Here is a 23,522-nt window from a genome sequence, read left to right as displayed (position 1 = left end):
TGTTTTTGTATACCACAATTGCAGCTAGAATGTTATTAGCCAAGAATTGGAAAACACAAGAAGTACCAACAGTGGAGGAATGGCAGATGAAGATGGACTTTTCGGAGCTAGCCGACCTGACCGGAAGAGTCCAGAAGGAGGAGAAGTACCAGGGGGAATGGAAGTATTTCAAAGACTATTTACTTAAATATGTCAAGATAATTAAAATAGAAATACTTACAAAAAATAAATAGGCTAAAGATTTAAATATGCGAAGTTATAGAATAATATGTTTAAAGCAAAGATGAAAAGAAAGAAAGATGTTAAGTGATTAAGTAAATTTTATGAGAAATTTGTTTTGGAAAACCGTTACAATGATATATATTGAAATTCAGTCAGGGGAATTCGAGGAAGTCACTTAACAATGTTATGAAGATTGAATTAAGTACAGTTATGATGTATGTTTGTTTGTTAGTTTATTTTTTTGGGAAAATTAATTGAAAAAAAGAAAAAAGAAACACTTACATGCTTAGCTCCTGGCTGACCTTTCTGCTCAATGCAGGAACCCCAGGAGAGCAGGGAGCAAGCCAAGATAACTCAGTTGGTTAGAGCATGGTGCTGATAATGCCAAGGTTGCAGGTTTAATCCTGATATGGGACAGCTGCAACCTTGGCCCTCTGGATGTTTTTTGGCCTACAACTCCCATGATCCCTAGCTAGCAGGACCAGTGGTCAGGGATGATGGGAATTGTAGTCTCAAAACATATGGAGGGCCGAGGTTGAGGAAGCCTGAACTAAATGATCCTCAGGGTACCTTCCAACTCCACAGTTTTATGATAAAATACCATGTGGGGACATTAAAGGCAGAACTAGCAGGGCAAAACTAGCTGGAACTCAACAGAGCTCAATTCTGGCACCTCTCAGGTGGGCGCTATTGCCATTATGAGAGAACAAGGGAGGCGTTCATGGAGAGTTCCGGCACCTCCTTTTCTAGAAAAATAGCACTAAAAACTAGCATATGGCACCTGGCACCCTAAAAATCTTTCGTCCTCAAATGTTCAGGGTGGAACATCTGTAAAGGGATGGTGGTAGAAACCTGGATTTCTAGGAAGATCTAAAACTAGAGGGGGGATTTGGGAGGGATAACAGTCAGCCAGCGTGTTATGTACGGAGCTGAATCCTAGACCAATAAGATCCAGAATGCAGCAGTCTGATTGGCCTGCAGGAGCAGCAAATCAGGCTCCTGGAGGAGGTGAATGGAGCAGCAGCCTGGAATTAGCCAATCACCCAGGGCCTATTGTGTAAATAATGTATATATAGCTAGACCTTTTGGGGAAAGATTAATTCATTGCTACTATGAGCTGAATAAAGAGCATGAAATTCACACCCAACTCCAAGTATATTTCACAGCGTGTGGTAATATCTCATATGCCAGGGTTGGCAGAACCTCTTTTCAGGCTGAGGGATGCATTTCGGACAAAGAACTGCCCAGAATGGCTGGGGCATAAGTAATAAATTATTATTTCCCTCCAGGCAAGCAAGAAACATCATTGGTGTCCAAAGACACAAATTGTTACCCACCAACACTTTGAAGCCAAAATCCTGGACTCCGTCCTCCTGTTTTTGGCTACCACATGCTCAAGTGATTACATAGTCCCCCCACAAAAAGGTGCTTTTCTGGGCATGGTGCCCAAAAATGAATTTTGGGGCACCACAAAAGATCACGGGTCCCCCAAAAGGGATTTTTTTCCTGGAGGAAATCATGTCTCAAAATCACACAAGATCATGCCAACCAAAATGGCCACTGTGCTCTCATGACAGAAGGAATGTCTCAGTTCTTCTGGAACACTTGCAGGGTATGATTATCTAGCTTGGCAAGAGCACTCAAAGACAGTACAGTGATACCTTGGGTTAAGAACTTAATTCATTCTGGAGGTCCGTTCTTAACCTGAAACTGTTCTTAATCTGAAGCACCACTTTAGCTAATGGGGCCTCCTGCTGCCGCTGCGCCGCCGGAGCATGATTTCTGTTCTCATCCTGAAGCAAAGTTCTTAACCCGAGGTAATATTTCTGAGTTAGCGGAGTCTGTAACCTGAAGTGTATGTAACCTGAAGTGTATGTAACATGAAGCGTATGTAACCCGAGGTACCACTGTACACAGCAGGGTCTGTGAGAGGTTTGGTCTGTGACAAAGGGGTGTGATTGAGGAGGGTGTGTGGCCTTCTTCCTCCCTGAATTCCCCCCCCCCCACGCTATGTATTTTCTCCTGGTAAGCTTCTCAGGCACGTTTGCCGAAGCTGGAAGAAAATTAGCTGTAAAAGAAGCTGAGTGCAAGGCAGAAATGAATTACGACTCAGTTCTACCACCCAACATCTAGTTTGGCTCATAGTGGGTTGCAACCAGTGCAGTCCTAACCATGTCTACTCCAAAGTAAGCACCATTTAATTCAAGGAGGCTTACTCCCACGGAAGTAGGGTGAGGCATGTAGCCTGCTGTTTGCACGCATAATTCCCACTGAAATCAATTGGACTTAATTCAGGACTGATTTTCCCCACTGATTTCAATGGGACCTGGAAGCAACAAACCTAAGTATGGATCCAACCCATAATGTCCACCAAAGATTGCACGAAGCAACATACCTTGGAACAAAATCTCACATGTCTGAGAAATTTCAAGGAATGCAAGGAAAATGGCTTTGGGGGAGACAAAAGGTTTCTTATAGAAAGCATTTCTTTTGCTGTATTTTGGGTTTTTGTGATAACATCTTGGTACGTGAGGAGAACAGACACAGGCATGCTAAGTTTCCATCCACTTCCTAGCATTAGAATGTGAAGCGGTCAGTTTTATTTATTTGAGGAAAGCTGGAGAAGGAACACAACAATCTGGAGTGCAACTTCTGCATGGAATAGTAATTACCACAAGTTAGAAGGAGCTGTGTGGGAGCAAAGTTACAGAAGATGGAGCCGGGGGATTGTAGTTAGCAGAACAGATCGAAGCAATTTATCATCATGAGAACTTGCTGTCTTTCTCCGTGGCTCTTTAAAAACAGGAATCATATTGATTTAAAAACCATATTATGGCAATGCGTTTATTAAGGCAGTCAAAATATCACAAGCTTTTGAGTTCTCCATGACTTCTCACCACACTACATGGTCAACAAAGCAGATGGCATGTGTATGCGTTGATCTTGGCTGATGGTAGCACCACGAGTAGTGCAGTATACTGCTTTTTGTATGCATTTTCAAGGGACATTAGGGGCCAGGGCTGTAGCTCAGTGGCAGAGCATTGATCTTGCATGCAGAAGGTCCCAGGTGTTATGTACTGAAGTTCTCACCCTGGGCCAGCAGGGGGATACTGTAGATAGTTCAAGTCCACATATGCAAATAAGGGATCGAAAGTGACATTCAGTGATTGGATAGTTACAGAAAATGGTTACTGTTGCATTCTAGTGGAGCTCTATATAAGCAGGTTGGCTGAACCCTTCAGTTCAGTTCTGTTCTGGCCTGTGAATAAACAAGAGCTGTTTGAAGAATCGCTGTGTTGTCTGATATGTTCACCCACAACTTAACAGCAGGTTCATTCTCTGGCATTTGCAGGCAGGCCTGGGAGAGATTCCCTGTCTGAAACCCTGGAGAGATTCTGCCAGTCAGTGTAGATAAGCTACATGGACCAATGGGCCGTAAAATGGAACCTGTATTCCATTAGGGGCTATATACCTTTTGCCATTCCACATTCATGTAGATGCAATACCACAAAGCTGCAGCCCAATCGGATGTAAGGCATAGATTTGGGGTTTATTTCTTTCCAACTGAGGCTGAAATCGTGCAATACCTTGAACCTTTTCTGTGACTTCAGCAGAAAACCACAAGCTGACCTGGCTTTATCTTTGATGTGCCTCTCTTCTAGCTATGCTCCAAGAACAGAATACAGATGAGGCTCCCTTGACCTTTTCTCTTGCCACGCCAGGCTCGCGCAACAGTGCTGAATCCTTGGACCGTCTCTGCTTCTCGTCAACTGCCTTGAATGCACTGTATGTTCCTCCCTCGAAATGAACTCACAAAGTGGAACGGTGTCAGCAGTTGAAGGCCGCAAATCAGAAAGAGAAGGGGGGGGGAATGGTGTGGACTCTGACACACATGCGCACACAGATCTGTCCAGACTTATGGCCGAAGAGCCACCTTGCTTCTCAATGGCTGGGATTAGTAGCAGAGAAAACCACTTTGGCTCCTACCTGAGCTGTGTTCCCCCATGCACTCCTTTAGTTTCTCCCTCCTAAATACATAGCTGCCATTCTGTCTCATGAAGAAAATCACTGCAATGGAACACAGCTTAATGGCAGCTCCTCCAATTGTCCCCAATTTCCAGGGACAGTCCCGGATTTACAGAAGTCGTCCAGGTTTCTGATTTGATCCCAGAATTTCCCACTTTTCCTCGTTGTTGTTGTTGTTTAGTCATTTAGTCGTGTCCGACTCTTCGTGACCCCATGGACCAGAGCACTCCAGGCACTCCTGTCTTCCACTGCCTCCTGCAGTTTGGTCAAACTCATGCTGGTAGCTTCGAGAATACTGTCCAACCATCTCGTCCTCTGTCGTCCCCTTCTCCTTGTGCTCTCCATCTTTCCCAGCATCAGGGTCTTTTCCAGGGAGTCTTCTCTTCTCATGAGGTGGCCAAATCATTGGAGCCTCAGCTTCAGAATCTGTCCTTCCAGTGAGCACTCAGGGCTGATTTCCTTAAGAATTGAGTGGTTTCAGTCCATGGAACTCTCAAGAGTCTCCTCCAGCACCATAATTCAAAAGCATCTATCCAGGTTTGTCACTGCTTTTCTCCCAAGAAGCAGGCGTCTTTTAATTTCGTGACTGCTGTCACCATCTGCAGTGATCATGGAGCTCAAGAAAGTAAAATCTCTCACTGCCTCCATTTCTTCCCCTTCTATTTGCCAGGAGGTGGTGGGCCCAGTGGCCATGATCTTAGTTTTTTTGATGTTGAGCTTCAGACCATACACCTTTCCTTAGGATGTCTCTATTTTCAACAGAGAAATGTTGGTGGATAAGGAGTTATGTGACCCCCCCCCCGAGCCAAGGAGATAAGTAACTATACAACCTATAGAAGACACCTGAAGGCAGCCCTGTATAGGGAAGTTTTTTTAAAAAAATGTTTAGTGTTTTATTATGGTCAGATGGGTGGGATATAAATAACAAATTATTATTATTATTATTATTATTATTATTATTATTATTATTGAGTAGGACCTCCCTATTTTCACCGGAGAAATGTTGGAGAGTATGCAATGACGGTATTGCAGAGAGTGTCAGTTTTGTGTTCTGCTTAGAGAACTTACCTTCACATACACAGCCCTCCAGCACTGCCCAGGGGGCCAACTTTGACAGCTGGGTGGGGTTTCCCACCTGTCAATCACCTGATATTGCAATGCAGCCAAGTGGTCTGTTTCCCTTTGCGATTTGAGGTTAAACAGTACTTTACAAGCGCTGCCAATTAGCTGGTTGACAGCAACTGCAAGCCCCAATTTGGGCAATGAGGGAGCTTTCAATCACATGAACATCCCTACCACTGTGAAGTGGTACAGCCCAGGACCAAGTTTATCATCTTAATGAAAACCAGGTGTGAGACATTTGAGGCATAAGGCCTGTTCATGTTTCCTGTTGGAAGTGCCTTTGGCATTGACTGTTAGGTGAATTAATGTGACTGTAGCTCTGCTGCTCCAGTGTGTTATCACTAAGTAGCTGACGAGGTCAGGAGTAAGGCTGGCAGTTCCTACACTGCAATGGTTACTTCTTATGAGTTGTTGTCAGCACCACTCTTGTTGACAAAGATCGCCTGCTTTAATAAGGAGAAGAAAGCAAACGGGTGAAGCAGAGAGATGGAAGACCCAGCATTTCCTCATTTTTTTCCTATCCTGCTTGCACCTGTCTAGAGGTCAGTAGGTCAACCAAAGCAGATTAAACCATGCAATATATAAATCACATAAGAGTAACAGAAACATACAACTGTGTGATTCCAAGCAGAAAACGAATTGGTGTCCAACATGATAGGTAGAGCTCCATCTAGTGGCGATGGGCACATTGTGTTCAAGGATAAACACTACAGTACAGTGGTACCTCGGGTTAAGAACTTAATTCGTTCCGGAGGTCCGTTCTTAACCTGAAACTGTTCTTAACCTGAAGCACCACTTTAGTTAATGGGGCCTCCTACTGCTGCCGCGCCGCCAGAGCACGATTTCTGTTCTCATCCTGAAGCAAAGTTCTTAACCCAAGGTACTATTTCTGGATTAGCGGAGTCTGTAACCTGAAGCATATGTAACCTGAAGCGTATGTAATCCGAGACACCACTGTATAAGCTTTTGGCTCATGTTTAGTTTGTTTTTAAGTGTCAAGGGAATCTGAGATATTTTAGTCTGCTTTTATTGATTACTATTACTCAGCTCTCACCTGTGGCTCCTAGAAACTGTCAGCATGCAGCAGCCAAACCCCAGGAATGGCTTCGTCTAGCTGGCTAGACCAGGTGAGGGTAGCTGATGGGTCTCAAACCCTCAGCTAGGGAACTCCTCTGCATAGGAAGATAGGCTCTGGCAGATTGAGCACACAAGACCAATAGTAGGTTGAGAGATAATGGAATTTGCCTCTGGGGGTGAAGACAAACTGCTGTGTTAGCACGCAAGTGACCTCCCCAGGGCGCAAGCCTGGGCACTGTGTATGGAGATCCTGGGCTGCACAAACATCAGGACCTGCCCTTTCCCCCAGGCCTCGCTGATGTGGTCCAAAGGAAAGCAGAGCAATAACGTTTGGCAACCAGCATGCAAGGCACCAGCTAATCATTAGGGATTTGTGTTGGATTTACTCCCTTGTCTTTTCTTCTCCTGAAGATATCCCACAAGACAGCAGAGGTTCAGGATCAAAGTTTTCCTTCTCCTAGACAGGCTACCTTCCCAGGTTGATGAGCCCTATCAACCCATCACTTCCCTCTACAGCGCGTGCAGAAACTGCCTTCCTGATCGTTAGACCTACTGTTCGCCTCATCCACTCAATCCGCCGGAGCCTGTCTTTGCATGCAGGGGTAGTCCTAACTCACTGAGGGTTTGAGACCCATTGGCAATAGGGCAGGGTTGTTCCTCTGGTTGGGGGGACATGCCGTGCTCCTCCTGGGGTAGTTTGTCCATCTTTAGCCTCCACCCTGTACTCAGCTCTCATTTCTTGCTCCTAGAAGCTGCCAGCACTTCCACACTTACTTGCTTTATTTATGACAGAAATCCTTAGCAGTGTTTGGGGTGGAGACGCTTGCCTGACCTCCCGGCAGGTAAGTCGCTTGCTGGGAAGGAGAGGGGTGAGGTATCCACCACCAGCAGCACTGGATTGGCTCTGCTGGTGTGTTTGCACCACACCAAACCTGCCTCTTCCAGTAAGAAGCAGGGATTCACCAACTGGGATGTCAGGTAAGCACCTCTGCCCATTACTAGCAACCCAACCTTGTCCTTTGCTGCATCAGAAGTTAAATCTCTACTGTTGTTTGTAAAGTTATGAAGAGGAGTTGTGTAAAACATCAGGCAGGAATAGTATCACTAGAGCCAGTGTAGTGTAGTAGGCAAATTGTTGTACTAAAACCTGGGAGAGGGGAGTTCAAAGCCCCACCAGGTCATGATGCTCACTGGTGACCTTGGGTCAGTCACAGTCTCTCAGCTCAACCTACCTGACAGGGTTGTTGTGAGGAAAAAAATAGGGAGACCTATGCACTGCTGCTTGGGAGGAAAGATGGGGTATAAATGCAATGAATGAATGAATGATTTTTAATAGGTTTAAAGCAGCCAGATAAGCATGGTTTTTACTATAGCCCAATGTTAATGAGCCTGTTATCTCCAGGGCTCTGTCTTTCCATTTGTGCTTCTGATATTATTTATGACTTTCCTTTGACTATTAGGAGGTTTATATCTCCCCAAATGGATATCATATGGCGCCTTTGCCTACAGGGCAAATTGTAGGCCAATTGCACAGAAAATTAAATTACAAGCCAACTGGTGGGAATAATCAAATCAAACTTTCTTGAGGAGCACACAGCTTGCTCTGCATTACCACTGCTGTTCAGGCTGCATAGTTTGCACTGCTTACTTCAAGTTTTCCTACAAAGTCAGCTTTACCGACCTTGGATTTTATTCTTTTCCCTCTTGGAAGCAGTTCTCCATAATAGTCAACCCAAGGGCCTTTTAAAAATTTAAGAAGACAGCTCCACTAATTAAGTCAGACACAATTCTCAGATGGCACTTGAAATCAACAAAAATAGATTGCATTTCTCAAGAGGATGAAGCGGGGGTGTGGGGGAGCACTTGAAGGGAATTGAAATGTCCTCCCCTTGGGTGAAATAATAGATAAATGGGTAGTGAAAGGTTTAAATGAATCTGTTTACTTATTCACCATGCAATGCTATACATCACTAGACTTCAACTGGCAGGTCTGGGGACCCAACCAGTGGTTTGTGGCCACAACCTATGCAAATAAATGGTGAAAGATTAAGAAATGGGCTCCCAAAATGCATGTTTGAGTTATTTATTTTTTGAATAAATAAATCTGAGGCTTTCAGGGTCCTAGGTCTTTAAAGGGTGAAGACACCTGCTATGCTCAGAAATACTTACTCCCAGGAAGCTGGGCATAACAGTGCAGCCACAATCATTTGGTTACATTTCTCATTTAAAACAACAATCCCCCCCAAACCCCAATGATCAACCTGATGCAATCAACTTACAAAGGTGTTGTGAGAATGTGAATACAGTACTTTGTGACTTGGGGAAAGTATAAGAAAAACAAAAACAAAAAAGCCCCAGCTGCTTTAGTATTTTAGTCTACGTACTTGTTATCCTCACAACAACCCTATGATGTAGGTTAGGCTGAGATAAAGCAAGAGGCTCAAGGCTGCTATGTGAGGTTCACAGCTGAGCAGGGATTTGACCCTGGGTTCTCTCCAGTCTTACCTTGACCCCCTAACCACCTTTAACTGGTATTTTAATTGCTTTTGCATTTTCTTTTCATGTTAAGCTGCCTTGAGGATTATTCATGTATTTAGGTTTTTTAACAACAACAACATGTTCCAGCCAGGAAAGACTGCATTTTGAAAGATGAATGAATAAATGGGTTAAACAAACAATAGATGTGACTAGTGGGGTGCCACAGGGTTCTGTCTTGGGCCCGGTCTTATTCAACATCTTTATCAACGACTTGGATGATGGACTCAAGGGCATCCTGATCAAATTTGCAGATGACACCAAACTGGGAGGGGTGGCTAACACCCCAGAGGACAGGATCACACTTCAAAACGACTTTGACAGATTAGAGAACTAGGCCAAAACAAACAAGATGAATTTTAACAGGGAGAAATGTATTGCACTTGGCCAAAAAAAATGAGAGGCACAAATACAAGATGGGTGACACCTGGCTTGAGAGCAGTACATGTGAAAAGGATCTAGGAGTCTTGGTTGACCACAAACTTGACATGAGCCAACAGTGTGACGCGGCAGCTAAAAAAGCCAATGCAATTCTGGGCTGCATCAATAGGAGTATAGCATCTAGATCAAGGGAAGTAATAGTGCCACTGTATTCTGCTCTGGTCAGACCTCACCTGGAGTACTGTGTCCAGTTCTGGGCACCACAGTTCAAGAAGGACACTGACAAACTGGAACGTGTCCAGAGGAGGGCAACCAAAATGGTCAAAGGCCTGGAAATGATGCCTTATGAGGAACGGCTAAGGGAGCTGGGCATGTTTAGCCTGGAGAAGAGGAGGTTAAGGGGTGATATGATAGCCATGTTCAAATATATAAAAGGATGTCACATAGAGGAGGGAGAAAGGTTGTTTTCTGCTGCTCCAGAGAAGCGGACACGGAGCAATGGTTCCAAACTACAAGAAAAAAGATTAGGAAGAACTTCCTGACAGTAAGAGCTGTTCGACAGTGGAATTTGCTGCCCAGGAGTGTGGTGGAGTCTCCTTCTTTGGAGGTCTTTAAGCAGAGGCTTGACAACCATATGTCAGGAGTGCTCTGATGGTGTTTCCTGCTTGGCAGGGGGTTGGACTCGATGGCCCTTGTGGTCTCTTCCAACTCTATGATTCCATGATTCTATGATGTCAACCTGTTTTGTTCTTAATGCAAAGAATTGCTCACAGTACAGTATTTCCCCCGCAGCTGTAGGCTGAAGTGGTACAGTCCTCCCAACGACATGAGGACCCTATCGCATCCTTCGCTTTGCTTCAACCTGTTGCGTCAGAGTACGTACGGCGGTGTGCGCCCAATGGGCCCACAGGGGCCTGAGGAGGGTTCCTCCCCCTTTTAAAGAAACAGCCTCACAAAAGGAATTGAGTTGGGGGCGGAGTTTAATCCCAACAGCGGCTTTCCTATTTCTTCCACTTTCTTAGCTTCGGGTTTAAAATGATTGCGAGCTATATATATGATATGGGGCTGACAAAGCCAACTTTGCGGGTTCGAATCCCGTACCTATCCCTGGTTGGAACATAGGACCCTCGGGGTCCCTTCCAACGCTACATGTCTATAATTCATATTTCTATAATTCATGTATATCCTTCCCGTCGCGATAATTTATATATTTATCAACCCACAACTCATACAAAATAGATATAGATCTAGAGAGCAGGAGCGCCGCTCCATCCCCGAAACTCTATGGTGCTCTAGGGCGAAACCGGAAGCGTCGCTATGGTTACCTTCGACCTGGGCGCGGACTTCCCTCAGCGGCCATTTCTGACGACGTCGCTTCCGGCGCCGTCTTATCCCTCCCTCCTTCCTTCCCTTGGCGGCCAGAGTGTTGCGCGTGGCTGTGGGCGAGCGGCGTTTCCCCGGCGTGGCCGCCTTCTCCGCCCCTCCCGCGGCCTCTTTTCTCCCCTCGCCCTTCCTCGCGTCGCCCTCTTGGCCCTCTCCCCCCGCTGCTCCTTCCCTCCCGCCGCCGCCGCCGCCGCCGCCATGGCGATGAGACAGACCCCGCTGACGTGCTCCGGCCACACGCGGCCTGTGGTGGATTTGGCCTTCAGCGGCATCACCCCCTACGGGTACTTCCTCATCAGCGCCTGCAAGGGTGAGGCGAGGGGCCAGCGGGGGCTTCTTCGCGAGGGGTCGGTGGGTGGCAGGCACGGAAATAATACTGCGAATTCTCTCCCTCTAGCCTGTTTCAATAATAATAGTAATCTCAAGTTTTTATGTACAGATATTCGGAAAATTAGGCTGCGAACAGCTCTGAGATCTATGGATGAAGAGTGGTGTACAAATTCTATTATTAATATTAATAATAATACTAAGCAACTGACTTGGGTTTGGTGGGTGTGCGTCAGTAAACGAGGGGAATTAAGACTAAGAGAGCTGAGTGGGGGGGTGTTCGTGTAATCTCACTGTATACAAGTTGTACAAGTGACAATAAAGTATTTCATTTCATTTCAATCTTCTGCTTTAAGGGAGCCTTCAGATCTGGGAACAGAATCTTTAACAAACCTTCTTCGTGCCTGGGTGTGTCCGCAGTCCTATCTTTCTTTTATGCTGCTTGATTTACCAAAAACCCCCAAAACATCAGTATACACTTGCATGAGGCTGTTAATCACAAGATTGTGGGTTCGAGCCTCATGCTGGGCAAAAACATTCCTGCGTTGGAGTGGGTTGGATTAGGTGACTCTCGAGAGTCCCTTCTGACTACAGTTCTGTGAGTCTATAAGTGTTGAATCAAACATTACTGGAATAATACCACAGTAGCTTATACTTTATCTTGGGTATACATTGAACCGAAATGGCAGCAAGAAAACTTTTACTTTTAATGAAAACAATTCCCCTCCCTTGTCCTCCTTTTCCTGCCTTGTCTGTGGCCATACTACTTGGTACTTTCAAATCCTTGCTTTTCTTGGAAAGCTTTTGGAACAGTCTCCTTGCCGATAATCCATGTTGTATTAGTATTTTAGAAGTGGGTCCTCCAAGTTATGTTTGTGCTTAAGGTGCATCCTTCACAGGGAAAGCTCTTTAAACTGGAGTGTGTGTAAATAATTATGCTTCCACTCTCTCTTTGTACCTGCTTTCCCTTTACAGTGGTGCCTCGCAAGACGAAATTAATCCGTTCCGCGAGTCTCTTGTCTTGCGGTTTTTTCGTCTTGCGAAGCACGGCTATTAGCGGATTAGCACTATTAGCGGCTTGGAAAAAGGGGGGGAAAGGGGAAAAACTCACAGGAACTCGCAAGACGTTTTGTCTTGCGAAGCAAGCCCATAGGGAAATTCGTCTTGCGAAGCACCTCAAAAGACAGAAAACTCTTTTGTCTCGCGAGTTTTTCGTCTTGCGGGGCACCACTGTATTCCTTTTCCTCTGTTGTTTCTATTTCCAGATTGTAAGGCCTTTGGGAGTAGAGACCTGTTGAAGCTGGTGTTTGTAATGAATGTAGATGGTATTATGGAGACAATAATAAGCCATTTTGTTAATCACTTTATCTCTTGGCACATAATGTGTCTGTGCCTAATATTTAACTATATGCATACCATGGTTCTGGTTATAGAATCATAGAATGGTAGAGTTGAAGGAATTCCTAGTGTCATCTAGTCCACCCCCCTGTGATGCAGGAATCTCAACTAAATCATTCAGAAACACTGCTGAAGTCAAGCTGGCCAGTGCCTGGATAGGGTATTGTCTGGGGAAGCTGTGTCTAGTGCTTTAAGTCTTTAAAGTTTATTGTTACACTGTTAAATGATGCCAGGGCCACCAGAGCCTTCCAAATATTGTTGATGTATTAGCTCCATTATGGTATTTTTTTAATATAAAAAGTACATGCATATCCATTATACGCTGGGCACTTGAGCCACCATTCAGTGCTGGATTAAACATGCTTAATTGAGCTTGAAACACCCCTAAATCCTGTAATGGATGGTGGCCTTTCAATTAACTTTTTTGCTTGGTGCTCTTGCAAGCAGACAGGCAAAGCCATCGGGATTTGTTGGGGCCAATAGAGCAGAAATTCCTGGTGCCTCCCCTCTCCACTCTGCACATATAAAACTATGTTGAATCTGTCAACCTGAGAAAAGAGACAAGTTTCCAAACATTTCCATAAACTTATTTGCAGTGCTGCCTTAAGAGATCATAGGTGATTCTCCCCCCCCCCCGGCAACTGAGGGGAAGTAGGTACGACCCATCATCCTGGAATAACCTACCTTCAACCTCTGATTTACCCCCTGAACATTTATTTAGATCAGAGGTTGAATATGAATTGTCAGTCCCCCACATGATCTTGCCTTCCTTTTCCCTTCTGTATACAAGTGGTTGTGTAAAAGCAAGTGTTCTTTGATGGGTGAAGTTCATAGAGAAGAATAGTGACATATAGATGACCAAACCTCTTGCTCGATAATCTCTCCTGAATCCTAATTTCAAAGATACTCTTCGTATGATTATTTCATATAGATTGTTGGTTAATAAACTAAACTCCTATGTTTTACTTATTTCTTTTTGTCTAGATGGGAAACCTATGCTTCGCCAGGGTGACACAGGAGATTGGATTGGAACATTTCTGGGTCACAAAGGAGCTGTCTGGGGTGCCACTTTGAATAAAGATGCCACTAAAGCAGCTACAGCAGCTGCAGATTTCACTGCGTAAGTGAAAGTCTTGTATCTAACACCAAAACCTACCCTGTTCTTTACTACTATATTTGCAGCTCACTTAATGCACTTGAATCTCCCCCCTCCCACCCCCAGTGTCTCAAATCTGTGTAAAAACATTATTTCAAGTCTGGAATATATCATATCAATAGCTATGTTTTTTCCTTTCAGCAAAGTGTGGGATGGTGTTTCGGGAGATGAAATAATCACCTTAGCCCACAAGCACATTGTCAAATCTGTGGACTTTACTCAGGTAAAACAGACACTAAATATCTTTGTTTCAGGGCTGAATGCCTGCCTTTGTTTGCCTGTGTTTTTCTCAAGGGCATCATATGAACAGCTTCATATTCCTAACTAGTACTGATTTTATTAGTATTAAATAAAATAATGATAAATGAAATAGTACTGATTTTAAAAACCAGTTTCTAAAAGTAGTGATGTTTAATATAATATTACTGTTGCACCAATGAAAACAATGGCTTTCATTTTCTGTTCTAGGACAGCAATTACTTGCTGACAGGTGGGCAAGATAAACTGTTGCGTATCTATGACTTAAGCAAGCCAGAGGCAGGTGGGTTTTTACTGTTAGTAGGTGAAACTAATTATTATAATTTCTTTTTGAATTTCTTTTGCATCCAGTTACACTATTTCAGGGTTGGGGAGCCTCTTCGCAGACCAGCTTTGACAGGTGGGCAGAACAACCCAGCTGTCAATCCCATTGTTCTGATGTCACATGATTGACAGGTGGGTGTCCCACCCATTTGTCAAAATACTTGTGTGGGGTGTGCAGATGGGAGGAAGAGGCAAGCCGTTTTTGCCAGTAAAGGTAATGGAGGAAACACTTTTCCTTTCCTGAAAAGGGAGAGGGAGAAAGCTGCCTTTTGCAAGCTGTTGCCTTTCCTTGCAAAACACTCCCTTCTTCTCACACCCCCCCCCCAAAGAAAGTGTGTTTTGGATTTCCAGGCTGCATTAGGGATTGGGGTAGGGTAAGGGCACATCCTTACTTATTAGTCGTCACAACCTGCTGTACGTGGCAGTGAAGGCAGCAAAGAAAGTATACCGTGGTGCTTCCATTGCCGCCTCGTTATGATGTCCGGCAGAGCTTTTCCGTGTAGCGTGGATCCTCTCACTGTATGGTCCGAAGGAGGTGGTGGAACTGACTGTAGCTCACTGTGACTTGTTTGCAAAGCATTTTGAGAACAAACTTGTTCCATCAGCCAGAATCTTGACTATGCTGTTGTAGCAGATGAATCTCAAGGGGTGTCTGGCCCTGTTGTGTTGGGTGAGTTTCAGCTAGTAAGTCTTGAGGATGTGGACAAGGTGCTCAGAAAATCACTCCTCAAGAAACCCTGAATTCGGAAAATCTTAAGCAACTACCAGCCAGTCGCTAATCTGCCCTTCTTGGGCAAGGTTCTTGAGCGGATGATTGTGGACCAGATCCAGCCACCCCAGGAGGAAACTTGATTTTCTAGATCCATTTCAGTTGGGGTATATGCCAGGTTTTGGTACAAACTGCTTTGGTTGCCCTGTATGCTTCTGATCTACTTGTGGTTATGCTGCAGCTACTGCAGTTCATTCCTGTCACAATAAGTTTGGGAATTTGCACTGAAGATCATTTCTCACAGCCCTTTGCAATTACACTATGTAGTTATATGCAGGGAAATAAAATATCTCATTTGTAGTGCTTACTTGTACTGCTACTATTCTCTCAGTAAATCTGCTTGGTATTGATTGTAAGTCATGTAGAGAAAACTACCTTGATGATGTGCATGGCTAGAAGAGATCTTTTGAAATAACACAGTATTTCCCCTACTGTTTAGACCCTCAAATCGTCAGCGGCCACACGTCTGGGATTAAAAAGGCTCTGTGGAGCAGTGATGACAGACAGATCCTTTCAGCAGATGACAAAACTGTCAGGTAGGAAGGAACAAATATCTCCCTTTCACCAGAGCTGCCTTTTGTGTTTCTGGATTTAGTGTTCATTATAGGGCCCTCTTTTGAATTCAAATATATATATAATTAGCTTTTCAGCTAGTGTGCTCTGTCCTAGAACCATAGAATTGTAGAGTTGAAAGAGTCGTAAGAGTCATCTAGTCCAACCCCCTGCAGTGCAGGATTCCCCCCCCCCCCCGCCAGTGTAGGGCTCAAACTCACAACCCTGAGATTAAGAGTCTCATGCTCTATTGACTGATCTATTCAGCAGAGTATATGTCTCACAATACAGTACCCTGCACCAGGAAAGGACAGACTTAAATATTGCTGGATTTACATAAGGTATACAATGCTTAAGTTCATAAAAAGCTGCAGTTTGTTTGCCAGGCTGAGAAGCAAGAAGAATCACAGAGCTTCTTGGGAGGGAAACTGTGAAATGCTCTTAAGCCATACTGTAAATGTCTTGGGGGAGGTGATGACAGTGCAGGGAAGCATGTGACCCAAGGGGCTTTGGAGATCTAACCTATGGCGCTGGTCTTGTGATAAGCTAAACAGATTTTTACCTTTGTGTCTCTGATGCAGACTCTGGGACAGAAATACATTTACAGAAATAAAGGCAATAAATGTTGCAATGTCTGTCAGCAGTATGGAATATATTCCAGAAGGGGAGATAATAGTAATCACCTATGGAAAAACAATCGCCTTCCACAGTGCAGAAACGTAAGTTGAGTTTTTAATGTGGTTAGTTTTGAAAGAAATGTAATTGGCAACTTTTTGGAGTAAACAGATAAAAAGTGTATATTTCCATACTAGATCTAATATGTATCCCTTCAGAAATACTTCATGTTTTATCTAAGTTCTTTTCAGAGGAGACCCATTGAAATTGATCAACCCAGGTTAGTCATGACCATTAATTTCAATGGGTTTGCTCTGAGAACTAGCATTGGATATAATCCTTAGTTCTTTGCATCCTGAAGAAAGTCTCTGTAGTCTTGATTAAGGAGATGCAGTTCATCATTCAGATTGGAAAACTTTCACAACCTTGGTTTTTCTCCTGTGAGTGAAATGGTTTCATCTTACTTAATTTTAAAGCTTACCTTGCTTTTAAATCATAATTTCTGAACCTGTTGCCAAAGCATGAACATAGCAAAAACACATCAGGATAAACACAAAGCACTAAAAACATCCAAAATGAGAGTGGCACTAAAATCAGTCAGTTAAAGGTCTGGTAATATACAATGCAATGCAGCCATAAAAATCCAGTTAATTATACAACAACTAGCACAAAATATTACTATTGCTAGAACAGGCAGAAAAATCTGAGAAGACCCTGGCATAGTAAGTGGATGAAAGTCCTCTATATGGAATTCCACCTTTTGTGGGTTTGGTTTTTTTAATGCATTGGTATATGGTTCTGTGGAGAGTCCAGTTCTAGCTTTTAATGCCTTTTCCTTCCCTTCTTTAGCCTGGAACAGATTAAATCCTTTGAGGCTCCTGCAACAATTAATTCTGCATCCCTTCACCCTGAGAAAGAATGTCTAGTTGCGGGTGGCGAGGACTTTAAACTTTATAAGTATGATTATAATACTGGTGAAGAACTAGGTATGTTCCAACAGGTTTCGAAATACCTCCAGAGCATGTTTTTATCATTTGCATTCTTGTTAAAATATAAAACCTGCTTAACTGGTCGTTCCAAAGGTTGGAGCCTTCAGGTTTTCTCGCAATCAGTATAATGAAGAGACGGTAACTTCCTAAGCCATTGTTATAAAGCCACATTTCATTTCATTTTACTTCCCTTGGTCTGTGTGTATGTGTGTAGGCTCACTTTCACAAACTTCCTCAGATTGTCATTGCACTTCAGTCAGAACAGCAGGCTTCAATAGGATTAGTTAAATTTGACCTTGACTGTAATTGCTGTCCAGATAACCAAAGCTGATCAGTCTTTGTACGGCTAAGATCCCAAAGAAACAAAAGTGATGCGCAACCATCTCTTGTTACTTCCCAATCGTTCCCTCCCGAGATGGTCTTTCCCTACACTCATGTCTTTTATTCAGGGCTGGCTACTGGAAGAAATGGGGTGCAAGAAGAATGGGGGGAACCCTATGCATATTATTTAGTGGGGAGGTAAGGGAAACTGGTCCCTAGCAACAACTTCTGACCATTAGGAGGCATGTAGCCAGGCCAAGGGGAAATGAAATCTAAGAGCTTGCAAAATGACTCAAGTGTTGACTAAGAATTATTCATGTTCTGGGATCTTTTTAGCCTTCTAATGTTTGGCCTTGCAGGTTGTCTTCTGTGCATAGCTGTTGGGTAAGGAATATCTCAAGCTAAGCAAGTGCCCAGATTGAAGCTTGAGTTTCTGATTCTAGTGACCCTCCGATAGCTGCAGGCAGTTCTTTTTGATGTTTCCATGCTGAGAGTAAAATGTTCAAGGAAACTTTGTGGTTGCTGCAGTATCACATCCATGTTTGGGTGGCAAGCCATACCCTTAGTAGTGGAGGACCTCTCCATATCACACAAAGTAGGTGAGGGCTTCTTCATGTTGTAAACAGTTGGGGCCTCATTACTGTCCTCCTATGACTTGGACCGGTAAATTCATTTACAAAACCCAACCGCTAAGGAACCGAGACATTATTTTTCTTCCTGAATTCCTAAGCCTACATGTTAAAGCACATGCATTCCTTGTTGCCTGGAAATTCAGTGATTTGTCATTTCCCTGCAGAATCTTACAAGGGGCACTTTGGGCCTATTCACTGTGTCAGATTTAGCCCAGACGGAGAGTTGTATTCTAGTGGCTCTGAGGATGGAACGCTAAGACTGTGGCAGACAACAGTCGGGAAAACATATGGTCTCTGGAAATGTGTGATCCCTGGTAAGAACTGGTGGAACAAAAGTGCACTGTAAAATAATGATAATAATCATAATGATGATGATGATGATGATGATGATGATAATAATTTATTTATGCTCCGCCCATCTGGCTGAGTTTCCCCAGCCAAATCAAGAATCTAACATTTTCAGTGCAGTTTTATAGTAATAATCTTACTCCGTTACTTGAATAGCTTGTTGGCATCTTAATGAATTGCATACCAGCAGAACATCTTTTAACTGTTATCAGTTAAGGCCTAGGTGGTAAACCTCTGGACTGTCCCTGTTTATAGAGCAGGTGTGGGCTCCTCTACACCAAAGAATAAAACATCTCACACAACAGACTTGTGGGTGAGAAGTCTAGTTAGAGCTTAATCTTCCTGCTTAACGTTTAGTTTTCTCTTTGGTTGGTTTTTGTGTGTGTTATGGATCAACCCAGGAGGGAGAGGGGGATTGACAGTTAATGAAACACCATGGGACTGTCCCCCCCGCTTGGGGTGCGGTTGGTTGGGCTTTATCTTCTAGGGATACTTACCCTACCAAACCTCCACCTCTTTCCCATACCATTTTGACCCATGAGTCCTGGCCCAAGGATGACTTGTTATTGAGGGAATGTTACCCATCTATTGGGGAGGCTAGTATGGGATCTGGGATTTCCATAATTGAAGGGCTAGGGAGGAATGGCGGTGGGGCTAGGTATCTCTATCGGCGAAGGGTTTTGAGATGCAGTGATCCTCGAACCCCTTCCAATCTACGCCCCATCCCAAGGGATGAGGGTAGGGAGAGCAAGGATTACAGACCTCCGTCATTGGTGCTGTGCAATGCCAGGTCCATAGGCAACAAAACCACCACCATGCGTGACTTTTTTGTCTCGCAGGGGATTGACCTGGCTTGCGTGACGGGGACCTGGGTACGGGAAGGCGAAGTAGTCTCCCTACATGAGATAACACCCCCAGGTTTCTCTGTCCTTCATCAATTGCGGGCTGTGGGTCGGGGGGGAGGAGTAGCGTTGTTATTCCGGGAGGATTGCTCTTTCAGAGCTCTGCCATGGCTGTCTGGCTGGTGTACCGACCACCCAGCACACCTGCAGCCACCCTGTCAGACCTGCTGGAGGTGGTGGCGGGCTGGGCCTTGGAGTTCCCAAACCTACTGGTTTTGGGAGACTTCAACGTCCATGCCGATGCCACTCCCTCCTCACAGGCTCTGGACCTAGTGACTTCCATGGCAACACTAGGGCTCTCCCAGGTTGTTTTGGGCCCCACTCATCAAGCAGGCCACACGCTGGATCTGATCTTTGGGGCTGGCATAGATGTGATCATGCTCCCTGCTGTGGAAGTGCCATGGTCTGATCACTACGCCCTGAAAGCCAAGATTGACTTCCCACTCCTCCCTGGCTCGGGTGGCAAACCTATTTGGGCTCGTCCACGAAAACTGATGGATCCTGATAGATTCCGACAAGCCTTGCGGAACCCTGCTCCTCCTGGCGACTCATTAGATGACCTTGTTGAGGACTGGAATAACCGGCTCTTGGCAGCCATTGATGAGATCGCACCTAAGCGCCCTCTGCGACCCCGTCGAAACTGGGCCCCTTGGTTTACTGAGGAGCTCTGGAAAATGAAGCGGGATCTCAGACGGCTAGAGCGAGTATGGCGACGGACTCGTGACGGAGCCTCAAGAACATCTTATAGGACGCTTATGAAAGCCTATGAGACGGCTATGAAAGCTGCTAAGAAATCTTACTTTGCAGCTTCCATTGCATCTGCTAGCTCTCGCCCGGCACAACTTTTTAGAATAATTAGGTCAATAACGTCCTTAGGAGGACAACCAAATTTAAGCACAAATTCGACCCACAGCTGTGAGGCATTCTTCTTGTTTTTATTATTGTTTGTAAGCCGCTCTGAGCCCGGCCTTGGCTGGGGAGGGCGGGGTATAAATAAAAAATATTATTATTATTATATTGATTGCTGTGTGAGCCTACACAAGCCATCTTGAGGAAGAGGGTGCAGCCTGGACAAAGCTTTACTACCTTAGAAGTATACATACTTCACTTTAGTTCCTGATTTTTTAAAAAATTATTTTTGCGGCTGTTGGCCTTCCAAAATTGGAAGAGGATGCCAAGCCACCTTTTGATCATGTCAATGAGTTACTTAAAATTGGCTCATAATAAATAGTATTCGTATAATGGAAAAGCACACTAGTGAATTCAACAAATACAGAAAAGCAGTGATGCCATTTGCTCGGTGAATTGCAGAATTCCTGCAGTTCTGCAGCAGACATTTACGCTTTTTACAACAAAGTTTGGCATGTTTGAGCATACAAAAAGAGGACTCTGTTTTCTTTCCCTGTAGAAGAAGAAGGTGTAGAGCTGGCGAAATCAAAGGCCAACCTTCCAGGAACTGCGGAGGAAGACCTAGGTAATGAGCTGACAGCTGTGCTGGGGTCCGGCCAGAGTAATTTAAATAATGGCCTCAACATATGCTTTTACGGTGTAGTGTGTTAAGTCAGTTGGGGGGAAGCGGGTTGTGGGTGTGGAATAGGAACCAGTGTGAAATGTACACTACAAAGTAGGGGTCCATACCCCCTACCCCATGCTTAGCCATGTAGCTTCAGGAACTTCAAAAACCAAGTGAAAAGAGTGCAAGGAAGACCCTTTTGGGGAAGTGAGTGGCAGCCGAGAAACAGCTAGCTCCTTGTTATCTGAGATGGCTCCAAGGGCTGTCTAGAAGTCATAGCAAGGAAGTTTCCCTCCATTTTAACAGTGAACGGGGACAAGTATGTACCAGATGCTGCTATTGTGGCCAAAACAGCATTGCTAGAGCCATGATTGGCCCGCACACTTAATGAGTGCAATGCTGTTTGTTAAGTATAGATAAGAGTACCTGAAATAATTGCATGACAGAATGCTTGAATAAAGTAGATGAATTTATCTGCCTGCTGAAAAATAATTATATCGGTGTTTCCTTTCTTGACTCGGCAGAAGACATTGGCTCTGAAAACTCAGATTCCATCTACAGCACAACTCCTGAAGTTAAGGCTTAAGTTCGCAGCTGTCAATGGCAACATATGGACATTTTGAGACTAAATCAAGGAAGCAGTGGAATGCAGCAGCGTCCCAGGGTGCACACTGTACCCCAAGGCAAAGATGGGCAGTAATTGATGAGAATGTATTGGAACTGGCTGTCTTTCAAGAGAGCTGAGAGTATTGAATGAGATGAGCAGTAACGGTTTTTCGCTATCTTCTAGCGCCACTGCCTGTTGTATGTCTGAATGTAACATGGCAGCCGAGACCCAGTTTCTCCAACTGTGGTTAACTCAGTATAGTGTTAATAATTGAGGAGAAATGTAATGGCTTCTAGTAGAGAGTTCTCTGAAAGTGGAAAGAATTGGCAAAAAGATAGGGTTGTGTGGGAAAACAGCGGATTTGGTTTTTTCCCCTTTTGTTGTACACCACATCTAAATAATCTGTTTTCAACCATCTAAATAAATAAAATGCCTCTACAACAACCCTCTTTAGAGAGCTTATAAATTGTACAAGCTAACTCATCTGTTCACTAACAGCACTGGGCATTTTTGAGGTTTTAATGAGATAAGTCTGCTAAGACTGGTGGTAGTTTTTGCATGTAGGTGGCTAAATTCAATTCTGCTTCAGGCTTTTATTTTCCCCACTCCACCTTGGCAAATTTATCTAATCAACCTTCTCTCTAAAATAACAATATTGGGCCAATCTTCCATCTTAATTTCTCCCAGTAGCATCCGCTTTCTACACCAGAAATAAGTTTTGTTTTCCCCCCGATTTAAATTTGGTCTTTTGTGTGTCATCAGATTATACATATGGTGTATAGGAATAAAGTTGTGGTTTTGAGGGGGCCATCTGTATTAACTGGAGAATAAATATAAATGAGCCTTTCATTCATATATATATATATATATATATATATATATACACACACACACACACACACACACACACACACACACACACACACGTGAGATTCAACTTATATGGGATTATGTTCCAGGGTTTGTGTGTGAATCCAAAATTGTGTATAGTCACACTGTGTTCAATGGGTGTGTGTGTGTGTGGATTGCTCAAGTCTTCTTTTCCTCTATGCTCACCCCTTTTCTGCTTTTTATTTTTGTTTTTTATTGCCAAGTGCATAAAACTGAGTGTGCACAAGTTAAATGTGCATAAGTGCCATTATACAGGCAACTTGCAAATATCCTAATTTGTTTGGAATGCTTCATGTATTTGTGGCCAAAGCTGTACATTCCAAAAAGACCCTGATCTTCTAGATAACGACAGTTCTATTCTGATAAGGTTTCTGAAAAGCGTTTTTAAAGGAATAAATGGGTGGTGGGAAGCCAAAAAGTCAAAGGATAGTATTGGGTAGGAGTATTTAAATACTTATCACTTTAGGGGAAAGGTGTGAAAAAGATGAAAAAGGATGAAAACACAGTTTGAGAACATAGAATTAATGGAACTCTGGGTTTGGGGGCCTGTTCAAGAGCATCTAGATGTAGAATTATCTCATCGGGTAATTTAGAGGGTGTAGCTGTTCTTTAACTTGTACCACTGGGCCAATGGATGACAAACAGTAGAAAACATCAATCAAGGATAGTACTGAAATTCTGCAGTTCCAAATCAAAATAACCAAGCATGAGCTGTGACTTTGTGATTATGCCATTAGGTCTAGACCCGCTGTTTTTCAATACTAACCTTCCCCAGCTGTTGCATAGTGCAGCCGCTGCACATTGCTCCTGCCTCATTCTCCCTTCCAGTTTTTATATCTCAGTATGAGTTCTGCATGAGTGGTGGTATCTGTGTCCCACTGGGGCAGAGGTGGAATTGCATTTCGGATGATGTTGGGATTCCCAACTCCCATTATTCCCAGCTAACTTGGTCGGGTAGCAAAAAACCAACCAACCAACCAACCAACCAAAAACAGCTGAAAGGTCACCAGTTCCCCAATACTCCACTAAGGAAAGGGTTCTCAATAAAATACTGTTGAGTTTATACTTGCTTTCTAATAGTTGAAACATCCATGGAAAAGCTGTTCATCAGCTTTATTGTAGAGTATGGTTCGAAGGAAATATATACAGCAGTGTTCTCATGTATCTTACATTT

The 23,522-nt window shown here is 44.0% G+C and overlaps 1 protein-coding gene and 1 long non-coding RNA gene across 3 annotated transcripts; one reads left to right on the top strand and one right to left on the bottom strand.

The window, feature by feature from the left end:
* Positions 1-5,607: 5,607 nt before the first annotated feature.
* LOC307225420 lies at positions 5,608-10,815 on the bottom strand. The gene is made up of 2 exons (XR_013842993.1): positions 10,689-10,815; positions 5,608-5,816 (listed from the first exon to the last, which is right to left on the bottom strand). It is a non-coding gene; the product is annotated as an uncharacterized lncRNA (long non-coding RNA).
* Positions 10,775-21,901, top strand: STRAP (serine/threonine kinase receptor associated protein). 2 transcript variants are annotated; one of them, XM_079992858.1, is made up of 10 exons: positions 10,780-11,056; positions 13,456-13,591; positions 13,769-13,850; positions 14,096-14,168; positions 15,418-15,514; positions 16,112-16,249; positions 16,995-17,131; positions 18,252-18,401; positions 20,746-20,811; positions 21,375-21,901. In XM_079992858.1, the coding sequence occupies exons 1-10, from the start codon at positions 10,945-10,947 to the stop codon at positions 21,434-21,436; spliced, it is 1,053 nt and encodes a 350-aa protein (XP_079848984.1). In that variant the 5' UTR covers positions 10,780-10,944; the 3' UTR covers positions 21,437-21,901. The 2 variants fall into 2 exon arrangements, with proteins under 2 accessions (XP_079848985.1, XP_079848984.1); XM_079992859.1 differs by lacking the exons at positions 20,746-20,811; positions 21,375-21,901 and adding an exon at positions 18,516-18,556 and having other exon boundaries at positions 10,775-11,056; positions 18,252-18,422.
* The last annotated feature ends 1,621 nt before the right edge of the window (positions 21,902-23,522 follow it).

Source organism: Podarcis cretensis (assembly GCF_951804945.1).
Source record: "Podarcis cretensis genome assembly, chromosome: 10".
Classification (NCBI taxonomy): domain Eukaryota; kingdom Metazoa; phylum Chordata; class Lepidosauria; order Squamata; family Lacertidae; genus Podarcis; species Podarcis cretensis.
Note: the sequence above shows the minus strand (reverse complement) of the source record. Positions and strands in the feature narration are given on the sequence as shown.